Source organism: Amphiura filiformis, chromosome 3, assembly GCF_039555335.1.
Source record: "Amphiura filiformis chromosome 3, Afil_fr2py, whole genome shotgun sequence".
Taxonomy (NCBI): domain Eukaryota; kingdom Metazoa; phylum Echinodermata; class Ophiuroidea; order Amphilepidida; family Amphiuridae; genus Amphiura; species Amphiura filiformis.
In genome coordinates this window covers 31,052,582-31,073,553 of record NC_092630.1, presented here as the reverse complement: position 1 = coordinate 31,073,553, position 20,972 = coordinate 31,052,582, and the positions used below count along the sequence as shown (strand labels likewise).

Below are 20,972 nucleotides of genomic sequence, written 5' to 3'. Positions count from 1 at the left end.
TTCATATTGAAGATATGGATTTTTTTCCCAAAAAGACCTAATTTTTTTTGGTGTTTGGGGGAAAAATCCATATCTTCAATACGAAAGGTCAAAATTTTCAATTGATCGTCGGCTTTTCATCTCACCTACATACAGTATAAATCATCAGATTTATAAAGTTTACTGAGTACTGTTAAATATCAAAAATATCAATTTTAATCATTTGCCATAAAATGTGTATTACATTGCGAATTTCAAAAATCAAAATTATTTAATATCAGAAGGACATTCTTCGTATTCATAATGCAATTCGATATGTCTGATGTGTTCTAATGTCCCACAATAAATACTGTCCAAACGTTCATACCCCACCCCTTAACTAAGTGAGCAGGTCACAAAGTCCCTGCCATGACCAGCTTCTTCCTCTGTGCAGTGTTTCCCTTGGGAGGACTGATGCTACAATATCGGTTCCTTCCATCACAACCACATACAGTGGCAGATAAATAGACCAGACAAAATGTGGATTACAAAGTTCTGACAATCTGCTAGAATTTCTTCTTTTTGCGTTCCATGGCTCTCATTTCACCCTCTTGTGTTCCAAGCAAATGGTGGATTTCCTTCACACGCTGTTTTCTTTCTGCATCCCTGCAAAATTGGAAACATAAAATTTTCAATTATTATCCAAGGAAGAGGACATAATAGCAATGAGCTACAAGCTGTATACAAAACTGTGTAAGTATATCAATTGGCATTCAAAATAAGCCCTATCGCAGTGCAAAAAGTTTACAGCACATCAGGCCACCATATACTATCAGTATACCAAGTTTTTGAAGTTGATTTTGTTTAAGCTGCAGAGTGGATTAATGAAAATGTATGCATAATATGCAAATAAGCTCATTAATATTCATAAATATGCAAGCAACATGATACAAAACTATACAGCACATCAGGCCACCATATCCTATCACCATACCAAGTTTGATATAATATTGGATGGCTGAGCATGATACCATAACATATCGGATGAGTCGTAAAAATATCGGACGAGCCAACGGCGAGTTCGATATTTGTATGACTAATCCGATATGTTATGGTATCATGCTTGAAATAAGCCATCCAATATTATCATTATTAGGCTTTCTTAACTCCTAATAACCCTGAAAACATAATAATGAAGTTGATCGGTTATTGTGTTGAAGCTGCAGAGTGGATTAATGATTTTGCTTCCGCCTGCCAAGACAGACAAACAACCAGGCAACAAACAAAACGGGCAACCATTTGCGCGATTACATAAGCCCCATATGTGGTGGCCAAAAATTTATTCCAAGACTGATATCAACATATCCAAATTCTTAAATCAATCTTTGTCCTCACTTGTCAAGTTGGACCTTCAGTTTATGTCTAGCCAAGAACTGTGCATCTTTACGGATCTCTCTGATGGCGCCCTTCATTTCACGTTTGTGTCTGTGAACCAGCCGCTGTCTTTCAGTCTGTGCTTTGTTGCCTTTTCTCTTCTTTCTAATAGGATCATAACTGAAATAGATTTGAATCAAAAGAATACATTTTAAACCCCTTTTCAATAACAGAATACATCAATGGCATATAAATAATAAATAAATAAATTTCAGATTTATATAGCGCCTTTTTCCAGCTAGATCTTGAAGGATTCAAAGCACTGTAATTTTGCTGCCATGTTGAATCATCACAATCAAATCGCATCATCTAGGCCAGTTGCAGCCGAACCTCAGGCGCAGACCTATCAGCACTTAGATTGTAACATCCACCAAGTATCTGTGCAGCTCCCCAAATTCCATTGGGTGAAGGAAGTTTTTGATAACCAAACAACTAATCAATGATTATTTGAAAGCAGGAGGAAACCGGAGATCCCGGAGAAAACCTGCGAGAGCGAGCATGGAACCGGGATAAACCAAATGCACATAGAGTCCTTGGCAACGGCCGGGGTTTGAACCCGGGACCTCAGTGGTGCAAGGCGAGGGAACTACCGCTGCGCCAACTCGCTCTCCATATATATTAGTGTCATTCCAACTGGATTAAAGAGCTACCAAAAAAAAACAGTACAATGAAGTCAGTAGCAAGTATGATGGATAAAAATATCACTTCAAATTGGTTGACCATACCTCGCTAATGATTCTGTTGAAACGGGTGCAGAAATACAAAATAATTAATCTCTTGAGATTTCTATTGACATGCTTAACATGAAGAACATGTATATGAACAGAAGAAAACCTGGGAGCATAGAGATGAGAAGGCTATGATACAGTTGAGGAGCTGAGAACATGTGGGCATGTGCAGCTTCAACAGCTTGCTATACTATTTCTCTTTTACAAGCTTCCAAGCAAGGAGGTTGATCTTGGATTGTTTCTAATCCAAGGGGCCCAAATGTTAAAGCTATGCAAATGCTTAGAACGTCCTTGATTTTTTGATCAAATACTTCATTCACATCCATCCATTGTACTAATAAAAATTCATGTGTTGATGTGCCGTTTCCGAGACTTACTCTTCTTCTATTAATGGCTCCAGCATCTTGATTGGTTGAGGGCGCTTCTTCTCTCGCTGCAACCATTTACACGGTACACCATCTTTAACACTGAGGTTTTCTCTTAATGTATCGCATAATGTCTGGATGGAGAGAAAATATGAAATTCATGTCACAATTATGTCATGTAAACTGCTGTACACACAATACTGCCCTACCATGACAAAATAGCTTAATCCATTTTGTTTCTGAAAATAATCAATACATGGATGCTAGGTTTGTCCTCAGAAAGTCAATTTGACAGAAATTCCTTCCCACAATACACTGCAATAACAAAGGAGATGGATTAACCCCGAGCTGTACCTTTTGTTATGCAAAACGCCTATTACCTTTTGGAAAGGAAATTCAGTATAAACCCTAGACTATGCCATTTTTGATAAATGAAAATATGTTATTAATCATGATGAACGCATTGAGTTGAATTCGAAATTATACTTATATCTATGACATCAAAATACTAATTATGAAAAAGTTCATTATAATTATATTAGTGCAACAACAGTAAACTATACTTGTTTATCAATCCAATTTAACCGCAAACGCAAAGCTGTACGTACACGACGCGCTCATGCACCTAGTACACAAAGCGCCACATAGTTGTGTATGATGTTGTTATCAATGGTAATGGCATGTGCTCGGAGGATTTAAACCATAACGAGATCCATTTAAAGATGCATTACATCATGGCCAATTTTAGTAGGCCAGAAATCCGACATTCTCATCCATAGACAACCGTGTTAAACATGTTAACCGCAATCCAAAGTCAGTGGGCCACTTGGGAAGCCAACAAACAGAGGGAGTACGGTGACTAAAAAGATCAGATTGAATTAATTAATTCAGAGTTTTAAGCTTTTATTCAATAGCCAGAGTATGCACAATGAGCAAGTGGACTACGGAGAAGTCTATAGAAACCCAGGATCCACATATCGTAAATCTTTTTTGTGAAATCAAACTCACCATAACTTAAGCTAGTGAAATCATCCTCCCTTTCACCAATCAATTTACATACCGTATATCCTTGAATAGTCGCCCCTTCAATTAAACACCCCCACCATTAATTTTCAACCAAGATGTTTAAAAAATGCTGACATTTCCATACTATCTTGTGTAGTAAGCTTACCAAGGTGCACACACGATCGCTAATTTTGGTGAAAGTCTGATCGTAAACCCCGAAGTGAACCAAAAGTCATTGTTCCTAAGTTCATAGTTTGTCATTTCATGAGTTTTAAGCTTACCTAATGATTTTAACGGGATTATCGTTCTAAAAATGACCTCTAATAGACCCCCCTTTTGGAAAATGCAACGCCCCCAGGGGCGACTATTCGAGGATATACGGTATTCACACACCAGCAAGCCGTACAACCTACCTTTATGCTGTCTGGATATCTATCCTGTGGTAACCGTCCAGATTCCAGGCATGTACTGATGGGATGGAATATCTCTCTGAAACTACTGAGTTGCTCATACAAGGTGCTAAGTTCACATAATAATTGCAAGGTAAGACTCAATGCCCAAATACGAAACTCATCTGTTTCAAGTTCTTCTAATGCTTCCTTTGCTGGAAGACTAAGTATCTCTGCTATATTTATTGGACTTATTGAAATTTGCCTGCAAGGAAACAAACAAATACGGATGAAATTAAAGCAATGTTTAATAATGGATTTTAAAAGACCCCACAAGTATATTAAGTGATGCGATCAAGCAAAATCAGTCGGAACTCGGAAATATTGATTTTGAGATATAGCCAAACAAAGAAAATATATATTTCTTTTTGTTTCCTGTTGTTTTGGAAACTCTTTAATTGCTCATATCTTTGGATTGGAACTGGTTGTTAAATTTCAATGGGGTTTTCTGCAAAATGCAGTTTTGCAAATGCTTTTTACTATCCTATAAGAAACCTGAAAATTTAATATTTCTGAGATCCGACTGATTTTGCTTGATCGTATCACATATTTACCCAAAACATTTTTGTTTTCATATATTTTGATTTTCTGAGCGACACCTAGGAGAATAATGAACGATGTTGATGGGATATTCAGGTTGTAGAAAATATCCTTATATGTGTGAAGTATCATTCCATACCTTGTAACGTTCGCATCTTCTGATTGCAATTTGAGTAGGTCAATGTGTTTGCCAACTGGTCTAAAAGGAGGCACAAGATGGTAATCAGACAGACTCTGTATTGTGTGTGTTGACCCTGTATGAGGTTTATCCGATGCTAAGAAAAGGAGGCCGTTGAGAAAATTGACTAGCTCCGGAACAAACCGCTTTGCAGATGAAATATACTGTAGGGAGAAATGAAAGAACATTAGCATTTCCTTATTTTTCACTCTTTTAATCAAAGCATTTCTTCAAAGCCTAATACCATAGAATTCCACCTACAAGCATACCGTAAAACCCTGTCTACAAGCATATATAGTGTTTTTTATAAAAGCTTAATTAATTCGAAGCAAGCGTTAATATACCAATACAATAGATCGGTCTTAAAATAATACTTGTTTGTATATGCTTGGATCCGTAATTTATTTGCTCAAACTCCATAATGGCGACTGGATTAATGTAGCTTTCATCAGAAGCACACTATATGCTTGTAGACAGGGTTTTACGGTATATGCCTCTATACTATGATCAGCTCGTTAAGTCCAAACTTACGCTCAGGGTTTACTTTAACGCACAAAACACGCATATTTACGCGTTCAGGCACTTTGCGGACTCCTTCAAATCCAAAGTACCAAAGTCCAAAGCGTACAAAATCTTGAAAACATACGCGTTCAAATATTGCAAGATCTGAATAGAAAAACACCCGATATTGTGCATTTATTCTCGACTTTTGGCACTATTAAGAACCTCCCAATGTGCAGGCCAAATGGTCCACCAATCGCTTCAATTATAGGTCTTCATTTTGCAAAATTTTCCAAGTTCTGAGGAATGGAGGAGGGAACATCCCCCTGTGTAGTGTGTCATAATTGGAGTTGATCCCTTAAAATAAAAGTGGATTGTTTTCTGGGTAATTCACCTTAATGTCATGATCCCTTAAATCTAGTTGCAGGTATGTGCACTGAAGCTTGCAATCTAGATGTGTGTGTGTATTGTATGTAGTGGTCAGACCTGGATCCTAGGTCAGCCCATTTCTTTTGTGGACAATTCTTTAGGTATTGTCAATATTCAGATTTTTGTGTGTCATGTAAATTAGTTTCTGGCTTGGTGGATGCATGTTCACAGAAAATCTGGGCATTCAATTTTAACATTCGATTGAGATAAGATCTGCTGCCCATTTCACTGAGGAAAGTGAAATGTTGTTTTATTCAGCATGATGGATAGTTCTCTTTACTAACATCGTATGGCTAAAAAGGCTTTACCAGTTTGCGATGCTTCATACAGAAAGATATACCAGGTCTTATGGAAGCTAGAATCAGCAATAGAAGCTAATTTGTGCCTTGTGTTTGAGTCGGGTTTGGCGAAGTTTAAAATGGTCGTCGTGGTTGAAGCTGACACTTTAACTTTTCCAACTTTGTGAGAACCATGCTGGTTTAAGACATTGTTCGTGTAAGTAAAATAATATTGTTTGTAAATTATAAAGTGGATTTAATGATGAATTAGTTATTTAAAGAAAGCTTTGCTTGTGATAGTTTAAATTATTGTTTTAAGGAAAATCAAATTTAGATTTTCATAGTGTGATAAATTTTGCATTCAGTATAAAGTTCCAAATTAAACATAGTTGAATTGGTGTTCAACATATCATGTAATTTTGTGTCGAGATTGACAATTTAAATCATCCTGCTGTAGAGACATAAACTTCAGGAATTTAAAACATATCTTGTGGAACTAGCCTTGTGTGAATGTTGTAAAGAAGTTCCATATCTTTCATTAATCAAAGAAAGAAGTCAGTAGTAAATTCTGTGGCTCATTTGGAATTGTGAAAGTCTTCCAGATAGAATATTGTGTGAAGTTTATCATATGAACTTGAAAACAAATCCTAGTCACGGATTCATTAATTGTATTTATACAGCCGCATATGGGTGTGTATACTCTACTCTTGGACTTGGACGTTGGGAACTGTTGTTTTCGGCGACATTCTACATTCCATGTAATTAACCGTTGGTTGAACTAGGCGTGGCTACGTGTGTGGCATCATTGAGAATGGATTCAACGCACTGTATAACTGACAACGCTAGTGATGGAACTCTAGTCGTAACGACGCTTAAAACGTATCCTTTCCAAGTGCACTTGGTATATTTTTTTTATCGCGAGTGATTAAATTGAGTATACTCATTAATTAGTTTCATCTGACTAGTCATAATATATTTAACCGTTATTGCCATTGTGATATTTATTTATTTTTCATGCGTATAAGAGAACTTTTTTTTAAAGTATTTATTATAATCCTTTTGTTGCGTGACATTATTCCGTCTCTTTGTTGTTCACATTATTTGCTGCGTGGCTTTGCTTAGCGTCAGTTGGGAATTTCAGTCCAATCCTGACATTTGTGGGGGCTCGTCCGGGATATCAAAACAAAGCTAATAGCAAAAGTTACCAGTTATTTTGTGAACAAGATTGATGACTATTTTGTCCGTATTTCTGCGCATTGTTGGAAGAGTGTTTGGTTGTGTCAAAATAGTGTCAGTAAGGTATTCAAGTTCAATAGGCTCATTTGCAATTCTGCTTCTATATACGATTTGTGCATTGAATTTCTGGTTGCGCTCTATTGCAGTCATTTTTTACCAATCATGGATACTGATAAATTAACTTTGTCAGGAGAAAAGATGGGTTAAAAAGGGGAGGACCTAAAACAATTTGTCAAGATGCAGCGTGACCTTGCGCGAGATGAACGTGCAGCACAGCGCGATTATGAGAAAGAGGCACTTGTATTGCAATTAAGAATTGAGGAACTAAGGAAAGAAAATGCAGCTAAGGGCATTAAAACAGAACATGCATCTGCAGGCCAGGGTAAAGCAAAAATCCCCAAATTGCCAGAATTCCGTGAGGACAAGGATGACATTGATGCTTACTTACAAAGATTTGAAAGGTACGCGAATCAAATAAATGGGAAAGGGATGACTGGGCTTTAAATCTTAGTGCATTGTTGCATGGGAAGGGTTTAGATACTTATGCTAGGCTTGCACCAACTGATACTTATGATGTTCTAAAATCTGAATTACTCAAAGCGTATCAAATGACCGAAGATGGATTTAGAAGTAAGTTCCGTTCAGCTAAACCTGAACAAACAGAAAGTGCTCCACAGTTTGCAACAAGATTGGAGAACTATCTGATTAGGTGGGTAGAACTGGCTGCTGTAACCAAGAATTTTGCTGGGTTATCGGACTTGTTAATTCGTGAGCAATTTGTCGCTGGCTGTAACAAAGACATGGCGTTGTTCTTAAAAGAAAGGAAACCTAAAAATGTTGCCGGAATGACTCAATTGGCTGAACAGTACATAGAGGCGAGAGGTGGATGGAATGCTTCCTTTGGAGGTAAGTTATCACATCAAAAGGGTCAACAATCTTCAGGTAAGAAGACTAACACTAACCCTCCCACTCATGGTACTAATCCAAAGCAGAGTACGAATACTGGAGGTAACCAACGAAGGTGTTTTATTTGTGACAAAGTAGGCCACATAGCTAAAGACTGTTATCGCCGCACTAGACCTACTTTGAAAGCACAGGAAGTGCATCACATGGACACAAATCAGGTAAACAAGGTAAGAAGTTAAATCAGACTGATGCTTCATCTTCTCTTTGCACTGCATGTAGTTGTGAGTCTTGTGGACAGAACAGAGTGCAGACTGCATCTGCGTGTTTGCTGGTCTCAAATGAAATGTATGGTGAAGGTGTGAAATCAGACGATGCGTATGTAACGATGTCTTGTGGTCATAAACTTCCTCTTGCGAGTGCTGCGTGTAGCGATAATTTAGTAGAGGATATGCCGGTCGTTCAAGGTTTTCTTGGTAATAAGGAGGTTCAGGTGATGAGAGATTCTGGGTGTGACGCGGTAGCTGTAAGGAAGAGACTTGTGCCAGAAGAGAAATTTACTGGAGTATATGACAAATGTCGCCTTATTGATGGTACGGTGAGAACTTTTCCTGTTGCATGTCTGGATGTTGATACACCATATTTCACTGGTCATGTTCATGCTCTGGTGATGAATGATCCTGTGTATGATTTGATTTTGGGTAATAATCTTCGTGGGAATACGTGAACCTAAGGATCCTGATCCTGATTGGAAACCACGTTGTCAGTCAAGTGTAAACACAGATGACGAGGACCATGGTGAAATTAGTAATGTGATGAACGCTGTACAAACTCGTAGTCAAAAGGTGGCAAGTGAGAAACTCAAGAAAGCTCTTAAGGTACCAAAGGTAGTTACTGAGATTATTTCTGCTGATGAGTTGCAAAAGGCTCAGGCTGATGATCCAAGTTTGAATAAGATTCACGAGTTAGCAGAATCGGGGGAAGTAAAGGCGAGTCGTTGTGGTGGTACATCAAAGTTTGTGTGTAAGGATGGTATTTTGTTCCGTGAATTTCAGTCTCCATCTGTCAACTTTGGTGAAAGTCTCAACCAAGTTGTTGTTCCTCAACCATTTCGTATGCAAGTTATGAAGTTGGCTCATGAAACGCTCTTAGGAGGACATGCTGGTGTGAATAAAACCACTCTCAAGGTCTTGAAACATTTTTTCTGGCCTGGTGCACAAGCAGACATTGGTAGATTGTGTAGATCATGTGATATCTGTCAGCGAACATTTCCCAAAGGTAGAGTAACAAAGGTTCCTCTTGGTAGTATGCCGATCATCGATGTTCCCTTCAGTCGTATAGCAATGGATCTTGTTGGTCCTATTTTTCCGTCTACTGAGCTAGGTCATCGTTTTATCATTACAGTAGTGGATTACGCTACTCGGTTTCCTGAGGCAGTTCCGCTTCAGTAACATAGATTCGATATCAGTAGCAGAGGCACTGCTGGATATTTATTCCAGAGTTGGTTTTCCACGTGAAGTACTAAGTGATCAAGGTAGACAATTCACGCCTGAAGTGATGGCTGAAGTCAATAGATTGTTATCTATCCGTCAGTTAACCACAACTGCTTGGCATCCAATGACCAATGGTATGTGTGAAAGGTTCAATGGTGTGTTGAAAGCTTCTCTGAGAAAGATGTGTGAAGAACGCCCTCGTGATTGGGATAGGTATATCAATGCATTACTTTTTTTTTTTTTTTTTACCACTCATGCTAGTACTGGGTTTTCTTCGTTTTATCTTTTGTGTGGTCGATCTGTGAGAGGTCCTCTTGGTATGTTAAAGGAGTTCTGGACAGGTCAGATAGAAGAACCAGAAACCAAGACCACATTTGAGTATGTTCTGGATCTGCAGGATAGGTTGCAGAAAACATGTGATCTTGCTAGGGAAGAGATGAAGAAGTCTCAAGGTAAGTACAAGATGTACTATGACAGAAAGGCTAAGACTCGGAAATTTGATGTCGGAGATGAGGTATTGTTGTTGCTCCCTACAGATCATAACAAACTTCTATTACATTGGAAGGGTCCATTTCCTGTGGTAGGTAAAGTAGGTAGTATGGATTACAAGGTGGATTTTGGTACCAAGGTGAAGACATTTCATGCAAATTTGCTGAAGAAGTATTTTCGTAGAGATACTGATCAACCATCCAAGGTAGTGGCTGGTCTTTTACAGATTGCGTGTAGTGCCATCATTGAAAGTGAAGTACAAGAAGAGTCAGAAATGTCAGAGGAAGATGATGTGTCTTTGACAAATGAAGATCTTCTACAGATTCCATCTTTTCAGGCTGAAGAAACCATAGCTGATGTACATATCAACCAAGACTTGACAGAAGAGCAGAGTTTGGAAGTGAAGAGATTGTTAGGTAACTATAGTAGTGTACTAACCGACAAACCAGGGTTTACTCATCTAGGTTCGCATGATATCAAACTTACGGATAGTACACGGTTCGTATTTAAGCCATATCCTATTCCATATGCCTTACGAGACTCAGTGAAGGAGGAAATTAAAACAATGTTGGAGTTGGATGTGATCGAACCTTCAACTAGTCCATATGCATCGCCGCTGGTTGTCGTCAAGAAAGCAGATGGTAAGAATCGAATATGTTGTGACACTCATAAAATTAATGCGATTACGAATTTGACGAGAGGGGATTCCTTCTCCTCAAGAAATCTTTGATCAATTGGGAGATGCACAGTATTTCTCAAAGTTAGACCTCAGTAAGGGTTATTGGCAAGTTCCGCTGACTGAGAATGCCAAACCGCTTACTGCGTTCTTTGCTTTTGATCAGTTGTATCAATACCGGAGAATGCCGTTCGGGCTTGTCAACGCTCCTGCGACATTTTCTAGGATTATGAGGAAACTGTTGAACAATCTTGACAAAGTAGTAAACTACATAGATGACATATTAGTGTATACAGTCACTTGGGAAGAACACTTGGAGAAACTGAATGAACTTATGAAGAGGCTTAGAGATGCGAACTTGACTGCTAAACCTTCAAAGTGCTATATCGGCTTTGAACGTGTCGAATTCCTAGGTCATACTGTTGAGAAGGGATGTCGTCATCCAAATCTAGATAAGTTGGAGGTCATACAGAAGGCTCCACGTCCTGTGACCAAAACACAGCTGAAGTCGTTTTTGGGTCTTGCCGGTTTCTACAGGCAGTACATTCCGAACTTTGGAGCCATAGCGGTACCATTGACAGACAAGACGAAAGCTGGTGAACCAACGAAAATCAACTGGGAGAGAAGCCAAGAAGTAGCATTTCAGACCCTCAAGAATATGCTTGGAAAAGCACCCATTCTACATCTACCAGACTTCCATCGTCAATTCATTTTACGCACAGATGCAAGTGATGTAGCGATCGGAGCTGTCCTGTTCCAGGAGTTCGAAGGTGTCAAATTTCCACTTGCATATTTAAGTAAGAAGTTGAACAAAGCACAGAGAGGATATGCGATAATGGAGAAAGAGTGTCTTGCCGTTGTATGGGCAATTCGCAAGTTAGAACTTTATTTGTAATGACGAGACTTTGTCTTAGAAACAGATCATCAACCACTGCTATGTGTGAAGCGCCCAAAGTTGCAAATGGTCGGATAATGCGCTGGGCATTGTCATTGCAACCATATCACTACAGGATTGAGGCAATCAAGGGAAGTGACAACATTGGCGCAGACTACATGAGCAGAATTTCACATGAATAAGGTAATGTGTATTTTTGTGTAGCATTGGAAATTCAAAGGTAGAATTTGTGCAATGTACATTGGAGAAGGTAAGAGTCATGTGAAAAGTAATTTTGAGTATATATCTTCTTGGTGAAGACAGGTCACAGTTACAACTGTAAATCCGCTTAAGGTTAAGTGGTAGATGGTAAGTTGTGGAAAATGTAAATCCACTTATTTTTAAGTGGTGATTGTGTGTTATATGAAAATTGTGTGGCCACAATTTGTTTAAGGGGGGACGTAAATGTCATAATTGGAGTTGATCCCTTAAAATAAAAGTGGATTGTTTTCTGGGTAATTCACCTTAATGTCATGATCCCTTAAATCTAGTTGCAGGTATGTGCACTGAAGCTTGCAATCTAGATGTGTGTGTGTATTGTATGTAGTGGTCAGACCTGGATCCTAGGTCAGCCCATTTCTTTTGTGGACAATTCTTTAGGTATTGTCAATATTCAGATTTTTGTGTGTCATGTAAATTAGTTTCTGGCTTGGTGGATGCATGTTCACAGAAAATCTGGGCATTCAATTTTAACATTCGATTGAGATAAGATCTGCTGCCCATTTCACTGAGGAAAGTGAAATGTTGTTTTATTCAGCATGATGGATAGTTCTCTTTACTAACATCGTATGGCTAAAAAGGCTTTACCAGTTTGCGATGCTTCATACAGAAAGATATACCAGGTCTTATGGAAGCTAGAATCAGCAATAGAAGCTAATTTGTGCCTTGTGTTTGAGTCGGGTTTGGCGAAGTTTAAAATGGTCGTCGTGGTTGAAGCTGACACTTTAACTTTTCCAACTTTGTGAGAACCATGCTGGTTTAAGACATTGTTCGTGTAAGTAAAATAATATTGTTTGTAAATTATAAAGTGGATTTAATGATGAATTAGTTATTTAAAGAAAGCTTTGCTTGTGATAGTTTAAATTATTGTTTTGGCGGAAAATCAAATTTAGATTTTCATAGTGTGATAAATTCTGCATTCAGTATAAAGTTCCAAATTAAACATAGTTGAATTGGTGTTCAACATATCATGTAATTTTGTGTCGAGATTGACAATTTAAATCATCCTGCTGTAGAGACATAAACTTCAGGAATTTAAAACATATCTTGTGGAACTAGCCTTGTGTGAATGTTGTAAAGAAGTTCCATATCTTTCATTAATCAAAGAAAGAAGTCAGTAGTAAATTCTGTGGCTCATTTGGAATTGTGAAAGTCTTCCAGATAGAATATTGTGTGAAGTTTATCATATGAACTTGAAAACAAATCCTAGTCACGGATTCATTAATTGTATTTATACAGCCGCACATGGGTGTGTATACTCTACTCTTGGACTTGGACGTTGGGAACTGTTGTTTTCGTCGACATTCTACATTCCATGTAATTAACCGTTGGTTGAACTAGGCGTATACGTGTGTGGCATCATTGAGAATGGATTCAACGCACTGTATAACTGACAACGCCAGATGGAACTCTAGTCGTGTAACGACGCTTAAAACGTATCCTTTCCAAGTGCACTTGGTATATTTTTTTTTATCGCGAGTGATTAAATTGAGTATACTCATTAATTAGTTTCATCTGACTAGTCATAATATATTTAACCGTTATTGCCATTGTGATATTTATTTATTTTTCATGCGTATAAGAGAACTTTTTTTTGAAGTATTTATTATAATCCTTTTGTTGCGTGACATTATTCCGTCTCTTTGTTGTTCACATTATTTGCTGCGTGGCTTTGCTTAGCGTCAGTTGGGAATTTCAGTCCAATCCTGACATAGTGGATAAACAAAATAATGGCCACTTTAACTTCTGCTTTCAACATTTGCCAATTTATGTTTAACACAATTTATAGGCCTACCATAATAGGGAAAACTTGGACTGCTTATTTCACAAATTTTTCGGCTAAAAATTTACACATTAATAGTGCCAAAATGGTCCACCAAATCGCTTCATTTCAATCTTCATGTTGCAAAAGTTTCTTACTTCTCAGGGGCATTCTTTTACATTTTATTATTTTCTTCTAAAATTGGACCCCCACCTCCTTCTGACTGCTCTAGATCCACCACTGCTCCAAAAACACACACATTTTTTTAAAATGTCTTCAAAAATGATATTATAAAAATACCACTTGGGCAATGTTTTTGACCCCTTCAGAGGAAAAATTCACAATTGAAAAGGTTAACAAAATTTGAAAATACTCTTTTGCGTAAATTCATAAAAAGCGCACATCATTTACGCAATACACAAAGTGCAGTTCGTGTAGGTGCTGCGCCCAGCTGTGTGTACGCCATTCTATATCAATCCATGATGTTATGAGTCCCACCTATTACGAGCTGATCAGAGTATAAATGAGTGGGATTTTTTTGCCGAAAGAGACAAAAGGCAGACACCATCCACAAAAACATTATTTGGCGTTTGAGCAAATATATTACAGATACAGGTGGCTGTACAATTATGTATTATTGTAAGACCAATCAATTTTTGTACAGAGTTTCTGCCTTTTGTCTCTTTTATAAAAAAACCACTCATATAGAGGCATATACATGATATGCTTGAAGATAGATTCTACAACAGTATTAGATATTAAAAACACCTATTAAGCTCTTGACTTGTATGTTGTCATACTTGTTATAATTTATTCACATTAATATGCATTAGCAAAAACATTGAATGTTACTTTTTCACCCAGATGAACAATATATATATATATATATATATATATATCCTAGTCAGCAATTTTATACAACTTATTATCACTCCAATTTATTTGTTATACTATAAACGCTTGATCACTTTGCAACTTACCTGAGTAAACAAATTGCAAACAAACAGACCCAAAGCAACATCTCGACATGATCGCACAAGACACTGCGACAGAATCTGACCAAGGAAGAGCATGCTGGGAGTTGTAACAGCATGTCTGAAATCTGAGGTCGGGAACAGTACTGATACTAATTTCAAATACAAGAGCTGAAAAAAAGAAAGAAAATTACACATTATGATCCAAACAGTAATAAACTGCATACAAAATTACTTGTATAACTTTCCTAATATTTTTATTAGTAAAGGACACTCTGCCACAGACATACCAGTAGAGGTAAAATCTCTGGAATCCATGAAATGTAAAGGTACCATTAACGTTCCTTGGACAAAACAAAGCAGAAATGTGGTTCAAGCACTGAGGGCCCGCTACCCAGATGACGGTGGCCGACATTATTCAATGTGGCAACAGCCAATAGCGTAAACAAAACAGACAATATGACGGCAACACTGCCTGGACGTTGCATGCAATTATTTTTCCCCGAGCCAAGGTGCGTTTTTAGCTCTATTGGCCCCGTTACAGAAAAAAAATGCACAAAATATATTTACCAGTGCAATGTAAATAAATCCAAGTAAGGTAAATCATCCACAGTAAAGTGCTCAACCAAGAAGGGAGCTGGAATACATTTAAAATAGACTTGGTGATTTATTAAAGCATTATTTACAATATTGTTTCATGCAAGCCAGCCGAAGCCGACCTACACTCGTCAGAATATGCTTATCACTGGAAACTGATTTCTATTTCTAGCGCGGAATGCTCACGCCGCTGTCAAACTGAGTTATTGTTGCATGACCAATGTAAAACAAATCATAACTTCACACAACAGATCAATTTTGCGCAAAGCAGAACCCAAGGAACCAGATGGAAAAACTTGCAACTGTAGAGTGAAACTTGACTGTCCCTCCAAGGCAATTGTTTAGCTTCCAGTATAATTTACCAGGCGACGGTAACTCGACTTGACAATTCACATCATGAAACATATATTGGACTAACCGCTAACTCGTTCAAAACACGCTTTAGTTGCCATAAGAGTGACTTTAATAACAGTGACAAAAGGCATTCAACAACATTAAGCGAGTACATTTGGAAATTAAAGGATAAGAAAATACCTTATTCTACTGAATGGAAATTAATCAGTCGGGCTAAGGCCTATTCAACTACCAACAAACTATGCAGACTTTGTCTAGAGGAAAATACTTCATCATATTTAAACCCCATCTCTCTTCACTGAACAAAAGGAATGAGCTAATAAACACTTGTAGACACAGGAAGAAGCATCTCTTGATCAACTACAACTGATCAATATATCAAGTATTGACTGTCTTCATGAACTTGAATTGCTTATATTATGTTATGTAACCATTTTGACTGTAAATGTATGCCAATTAAACTGTCTAAAGATCTAGCACTAGCTCCAGCTTTTACGCCGGTGATCGCGCTTCGCGTCATTGCCGCCACTTCAAGGCGTGAGCATTCCGCTAGAAATAGAAATCAGTTTCCAGTGATAAGCATATTCTGACGAGTGTAGGTCGGCTTCGGCTGGCTTGCATGAAACAATATTGTAAATAATGCTTTAATAAATCACCAAGTCTATTTTAAATGTACCAGTGCAATGTATACATATTCACATGAAAATAAATAATTTTGGATTCAAAATGAATGTGAAGAAGAAAAAAATTATTATTATAGCCGGGAGTGGGAATCGGTGTGGGGCGCTTATGCGTGGCAGGCGAAGACGCTACCACAGCACCACACATACATTGGTACATGTGGGGGGAAATGTTTAGTATATATCATAACATATTGTGCGTTATTCATACAAAAAAGTCAAAAAACAGTACTTTACAATGAGGTTCACTGTCGAACCTCAACGGATTTAGACCGATAAAATAGTGCTTGATAACATGCATACACTTTTGGAATTTTTGAGACATTTTCGTGTTTACATGTAAAACCAATGACGACGCCAAAATTCAGTCAATCTTGGCCGCCCACCCTGCTGCTACCCTTCCTTGTATTAGCGCCCCCATTTGCGTTGGCACGTTCATCTTTGGGACTTTGGTTTTGCAGCAGCCTAAATGCCAATTTATGTTTTTGCTCTGTCTTGTTAGGGACCTTGATGATATACATACTGTCTTGCGATGTAGGGGTGTGTGTGTGTGTGTGGGGAGAGGGGGGGGTAGGTAGGAAAGGGATGGTGGGGAAGGGTGGGTTGGAGGGCGTGAGGTGGGGTGGGAGTGGGGGTGTGTGGTTTTTTGGATACACAAGTATCTGACCTCATTAGTTGTCTCAAGTTTTCACCTCTTTCAAATTCTTGTTTCATATTGTCTATTGTAATGTAATTTTACCATAACTCTTTGTTTAATGAATGTTTTTCTACTGTGATGTGTGTGCTGCTGTTACAAAAGTGTAAGTTCAAGTAAATAAATCAAAACTTTGTCTATATTGTCTCCCCATGCCCCTGTTAAACTATTTTTTGGGTTGTGACGTGCATGTGATATAGGAATAAACCTTGAAATATTTTGTAACAATATACGACAGAAATAAATATGATATTGTCCACCTACCGTGTCTAATGATGGGTAATCTGGTTTCCCAGCCCGTCTCTCAGCTGCTTTACAGAATAACTGGTATCTGTCAACTATAAGTGACTGCATACACTGACCAGCATTGATCGGTGATTGCTGGCACAACCCATGTAAATGCCTGCATTGGTACATACACACAAGATTGGAAGAAAAAATTACTCATAAGAAACAAGTAAAAGTGTAAGATTGGTAAGATGAAGTCACTTTAAGCTATTCCAGTTGAAATCCACACTACCCCTGTTGAAGGTTTTCGAAATATCTTCCACAGGGGGAGAATGTTTTCAAATGTAATTGTTCAGGGTTAGTCATTTTGAAACGCATACTCCCCCTGTATCATGGCTTTACCTATATCTTCCACAACTGGAGTGAGTATTTCAAATGGAAGTTACCCAATTGTCTATTCTATTCAAAACACATACTCCCTCTGTGGAAGACTTTAATAGCTAAATCTTCTACAGGGGTAGTGTGGATCTTCAATGGAACAACCCATTCTTTGAGTACTACACAAAATATTACTTTTATGTTAACACAACATAACTAACCTTGTTAATTGGTTAAGTAGTTCCATATCTACAGGTTGCCTAGAAGCCACCTCGCCAAAATATTGCAACAGAATAGAGAAGAACGTCTCCAGTTTCTCCTTGTTTCCTTCAGCTAGACTCGGGTGATGACATGTGCGAACTCTCTCTATGATAACGGCTTGATTGGCTGGAGAGTGACCATCAATTAACTGCTGGAATTCATCGTAATTTGCAGGTGCTAAAACAAGATCATCAATACGTACAAAAATCATTACTGCATTTGACCTGATAGAATCCAAAAAAGTACTTCATTTCAAAGGTGCTATTAATATGACTGTGTTATGGAAGTCAAATGGGATATTTTTAATGCAAAACAATGCTGCAAATTGCAATTCTTAGAGTAGGAATTGTAGAACAAATGTACCAGTCATTGCAACTGAAGGTCCAGAATGATATATCTGTGAATTAACCTAGATATTTGACCCAATTACACAGTATAATTATGCTTATGGGGCACTTACACTGGGTTAACTGTACAAAGTCCACAGGGTCCTAATAAGGTTGAGAAATGTATATAAAATAAGTTGGGCAATCATTTCTCTTTGAGCATATAATTCATGATAATTGCTCATGGTTGTTGGGACAAGCAAGATGCTTTGTTTTATTTGCATCACCCTACTCAATAATGTATTGGGGAGCTGTTAAGAAAAATCACAATCTAGGTGCTGTGATGATAATGTAAATGCATCCTGGGCAAAATTTTGAGTTCAATAAACTCTTAGCAGCTTTTCAGAATCACAATCTAGGTGATATACTTACTACAATCATCATAATAAGTCTTGGAACGCTTGGGTGTAAATAACGGAAAACTCTCATCCCCTCTCCCCTGTTTAATGTTGAGAAATGCCAATGTCTTCAGCGGTTTCCCAATGTGTTCCAACATTGATTGATGGGGAGAGGGGAAGGGTAAATCACTGTAGTAGATGCCATGCTTGTTCCCAGGCAAAATATACGTCATTTCCATGATCATATGAAATTCTGCACGGATTTTCGACAGAGTGTACCAAGCATTCCAAGGACTTATTTAGTAGATTGTAGTTATATTTCAATTGTTTTACAGGAATATTAGTATAGAACGATTACTGACCTTTGAATGTGTATGGGAGCTCTTCTTTGGCTGCTTGCTGTATTACTGCTGTATTCTTCTTGTTCTAAGTAATTGACAAACACAGAAGAGTTTGTAAATATATGTATCCCCACAGGAATGCACCAACTAATCATTTCCTACCAACTGGATCTATTTTTGCTAATTAATTTGTGACACAATCTGGTCTATGGGGTGCAAAGGCGGCATATTTGAAATTGAGAAAAAGGTAAAAATATGGAGTAAAAAACAATTAAATACATAAGAAAATAGACATCAAAAACTTCGTAACTTTAAAACCAAGTATGCTAGAACTTTGGTGTTTTCAGTAAATAATAGGCTATTGAATGTATAATGTAATAATTACAGTAACTCAATTTTCAACTAGATGGACCATGGTTCTCAGATGTTATGGTTTTCGACGCATAGCGTCGACCGTGATGCCTCCACCAAAGGGTGTGATGTGGCACTTACAAGTTGATACAAAGCTTCAAGCCTAAAAGAGGAGACTGAATTTGACCTTAGACAACACCTGGATAACCCCAAAACAACCTTCCAATGACTCCTGGGTGACCCCGGATGACCCCAAAATGACCACCCAAAAATTTGGCTCTAAATGTTGACTGTGCCCACCAAGTTTCATGCCCATATGGTAGTTTTTACTAATTTGACCTCAGATGACCCCTGGTGACCCCAAAATGACCTTCCAAAAATTTGGCTCCAAATGCTGACTGTACCAACCAAGTTTCATGCCCATATGATCGTTCAGTGTCTTTGGACCCAGAATCTGGAACAATCTTCCTTCATCCATTAGGTCATCTCCCACAGTTACTACTTTCAAACGTAGCCTGAAAACCCATCTTCTTAACCATTGCTGATTTTGTGTTGTTTCTTTTGCATATTTTTGTTTTCTTGTAGTCTTTAGTAGTAGGGTAAGTTTTCTGTAAAGTGCAATGATCATTTCTTTGAAATTGCGCTATATAAATGCCGTTGTATGTAAACGCATCCCAAAAAGAAAGTATCCAGTTTGATTTTGGTCCATAAATCAAAGATGGGGTCTTAAATCAAGACCTACTAAACGTATGTTACAGATGAATTTATTCCGCACAGTTTGATATCTCATTTGTCCAAATCGATGCAGAATTGATGACACAGTGATCTTTTAAATGCAATCACCCCAATTTTAAAAGTTGCAATAATCCCTATTGATGTGGTTTTCCTGCTTCTCAAGATTCTTTATAAATGTATACAATAACAAAGACAGTCTAAGACTTGACTTCACTTCATGTGTTTTATTCAATACAGATACTCTTTTACTCCTTCCTCAATATTTAACCCTTCACACTTCACAGTGAATATCTGGTATGTCCTCCTGCTGGATCAATGACTGCCAGACATCTGCGGCGCTTGATCTTGATCTATCGCTACCCATTATTGAGTAGCAGGACCAAATCAATAGGAATTTACTGCAACTTTTAAAATTGAGGTGATTGCCTTCAAAAAGTCATTGTGTCATCAATCCTGCATCGATTTGGACAAATGAGGTAACAAACTGTGCGGAATAAATTCATCTGTAACATATTTATGGTAGGTCTTGATTTAAAACCCCATCTTTGATTTATGGACCAAAATCAAACTGGATACTTTCTTTTTGGGATGTGTTTATGTATGTATGTATGTATATGACAGTTTGTACTAATTTGACCTCAGATGACCCCTGGATGACCTCAGATGACCCTGAAATGACCTTTCAAAAATTTGGCTTTGAATATTGACTGTACCCACCACATTTCATGCCCATATGACAATTTTTACTAATTTGACCTCAGAGGACCCCTGGATGACCCTGAATGACCACAAAATGACCTTCAAAAATTAGGCTCTAAATGTTGACTGTACCCACCAAGTTTCATGCCCATACGACAGTTTTTACTGATTTGACCTCAGATGACCCCTGGGTGACCCCAAAATGACCTTCCAAAAATTTGGCTCTAAATGTTGACCGTACCTAGCAAGTTTCATGGCCATGACTATTTTTGCTAATTTGACCTCAAATGACCCTGCATGACCTCAGGAGACCTTGACCCACTAACCAATACAAACTTGTTCTGTTTGGGATCAAGATGCACCCACCCACCAAGTTTGA

At 37.9% G+C, this 20,972-nt stretch overlaps 2 protein-coding genes across 4 annotated transcripts in view; one reads left to right on the top strand and one right to left on the bottom strand.

Annotated features, from left to right (window-relative positions):
• Window positions 1-297: 297 nt before the first annotated feature.
• The window catches only part of LOC140148350 (nucleolar protein 14-like), a 41,995-nt gene continuing 21,320 nt past the window's right edge, over window positions 298-20,972 (bottom strand). For all 3 annotated transcript variants that reach the window (XM_072170273.1, XM_072170272.1, XM_072170274.1), the window contains exons 12-20: window positions 18,830-18,893; window positions 17,704-17,920; window positions 17,141-17,279; window positions 14,558-14,722; window positions 4,619-4,821; window positions 3,904-4,144; window positions 2,498-2,619; window positions 1,354-1,512; window positions 298-624 (exon numbers count right to left, since the gene is read on the bottom strand). In XM_072170273.1, coding sequence (XP_072026374.1) covers window positions 525-624; window positions 1,354-1,512; window positions 2,498-2,619; window positions 3,904-4,144; window positions 4,619-4,821; window positions 14,558-14,722; window positions 17,141-17,279; window positions 17,704-17,920; window positions 18,830-18,893 — 1,410 coding nt within the window. In that variant the 3' untranslated portion in view covers window positions 298-524. The remainder of the gene's footprint in view (window positions 625-1,353; window positions 1,513-2,497; window positions 2,620-3,903; window positions 4,145-4,618; window positions 4,822-14,557; window positions 14,723-17,140; window positions 17,280-17,703; window positions 17,921-18,829; window positions 18,894-20,972) is intronic.
• LOC140147855 (uncharacterized) lies at window positions 7,339-9,455 on the top strand. The gene is given in 4 exon segments (XM_072169624.1): window positions 7,339-7,401; window positions 7,563-8,234; window positions 8,306-8,713; window positions 8,715-9,455. Coding segments are annotated over 4 exon segments (1,884 nt in total).